We start from the raw sequence: 1,808 nt of genomic DNA, 5'->3' as shown, positions 1-1,808 counted from the left end.
AAATCAATTTGTAAAGCATTTTTTTTTTTTATGATTAAGTTTGTTATTATTTTGAGAATTATTTTGAGGCTCAGGTGGCAGGGCCACGCCCCCCAAGGCCACGCCCCCAGGGCCCGCGCGTGGCGCCGACACTGTTCTGTGCGTCCAGCCTGAAGGTAGACACGATTATAATTTTATTCAATCTAAATCAAATTTAAATCAAAAGTTTTCTTTACTAAAACTAAAAATGGAGGACATGGTGCATTGTTTGTGTGTGTGTGTGTGTGTGTGTGTGTGTGTGGTTATAAGCACATTGATTTTTTTTGTTGCGTGAGATTAATACATTTATAGCATTCATCTGTTTTTTTTTTTTTTTTTTATTAATATGAAGTACATTAAGTTACAAACAAAGGCACTTCCCTTATCACTAGTCATCCAGGACTAATTAAGGGGTTTAGCACTGCTTCAACACCCCATCTCACCAAACATGACATTAATGTGCAGTTTATTATAAGTTCAGAGGAGATTGAGATTTCTAGACTGGAGCTTATTCCAGAATCTTACAGACATTACATTTTTTACCAAAATTTAACTCATCATTTAAACAAGTTCTAAAAATAATATGAATAAAAATCAGATCATAAGTCTTATATTATAATATCTTGTAAAAATAATATTAAATTATACTTTAGGATAAAGTTAATTTTTTAAAAACATTAACCTTAAACCAGAAAAAACTCAAACTCCAACTGGTTCTGTTAATCAAAGCAATCCTGTATAGTTTTTGCCTCATTGTGGTCCCTGGTGAGATTACAATTAGATTTGAAATGTATTATTATTATTATTATTATTATTATTATTATTATTATTATTATTAGTGGTAGTAATAGTAGTAGTAGTACAATTATCACACTCTGTATGCAAGAGATTTACAGATGAAACGGTAATTCCGGGAGCAATGATCATCATTATATCGTCCATCACTGTGGAAGTGAGCACAATCTTCTCCACCACCCAGACCATGTAAATGCCAGTTATCAGGTTGACCAGGCATCCAATCTCTTCATAAACACACAGACATTTAGACATGATGTGTCATTCAGGAACAATCTGGTTAACAGTGCAAGCATTTACTTAAATATCACACACACTCTTACAAAATAATGAATAATAAAATTGCACCAAATAACACACGCATACACATTCACATTCTCACCTCTTGTCCATTTGGTACAGCGTTCCATCCAGCCACTCCCACTCTCCGGTTCTCTCATCACTCAGACCAAGCCAGTAAAATAAAGGCTTGGTGTTCTTTATCACAAATCCCTACACACACATACACACAGACACACACATTCTCTAATCTTATTTAATAAGATGTACTTTGTAGTAAGAGAATTACAGCTCATTTATTATTATTATTATTATTATTATTATTATTATTATAGCTTTGCAATTGTTATTATGTTTGTCAGAACTCATAATATATAATTGACATTTGTTTTACTAAATGAATGACATATTAGCATTTGAAAGACTGACCTTTTCCTCTTTATTCTTCAGGATCAGCAGTTCTGCTTTCATATTCACACATGTATCTCGAGCTTCATTCCAAGACTTTCCATAAGTAGAAAAATAATAACAGTGTGAAGAGAAAAGCTGCCAATCCATTGGGCAACACTGTTGCTGGGTGTCTACAAACACACACACACACACACACACACACACACACACACACGATCTCATCAACACAACCTCACCACTACACACTCATCACTACACACTCATCACTTCACACTTACCTTTACACATTCACCACTACACACTTA

General features: G+C 34.0%; 1 protein-coding gene across 6 annotated transcripts in view; it reads right to left on the bottom strand.

Moving 5' to 3' along the window:
- Window positions 1-352: 352 nt before the first annotated feature.
- Window positions 353-1,808, bottom strand: part of asgrl2 (asialoglycoprotein receptor-like 2) — a 6,460-nt gene continuing 5,004 nt past the window's right edge. For 3 of the 6 annotated variants that reach the window (XM_046869167.1, XM_046869169.1, XM_046869168.1), the window contains exons 7-9: window positions 1,522-1,673; window positions 1,196-1,305; window positions 355-1,040 (exon numbers count right to left, since the gene is read on the bottom strand). In XM_046869167.1, the coding sequence (XP_046725123.1) occupies window positions 887-1,040; window positions 1,196-1,305; window positions 1,522-1,673 (416 nt within the window). In that variant the 3' untranslated portion in view covers window positions 355-886. Of the gene's footprint in view, window positions 1,041-1,195; window positions 1,306-1,521; window positions 1,674-1,808 lie in introns of all 6 variants that reach the window. The other 3 variants (XM_046869172.1, XM_046869171.1, XM_046869173.1) reach the window with 2 other exon arrangements.

This window comes from Silurus meridionalis, chromosome 16 (assembly GCF_014805685.1).
Source record: "Silurus meridionalis isolate SWU-2019-XX chromosome 16, ASM1480568v1, whole genome shotgun sequence".
Classification (NCBI taxonomy): domain Eukaryota; kingdom Metazoa; phylum Chordata; class Actinopteri; order Siluriformes; family Siluridae; genus Silurus; species Silurus meridionalis.
This window is presented reverse-complemented; position numbering and strand designations above follow the sequence as displayed.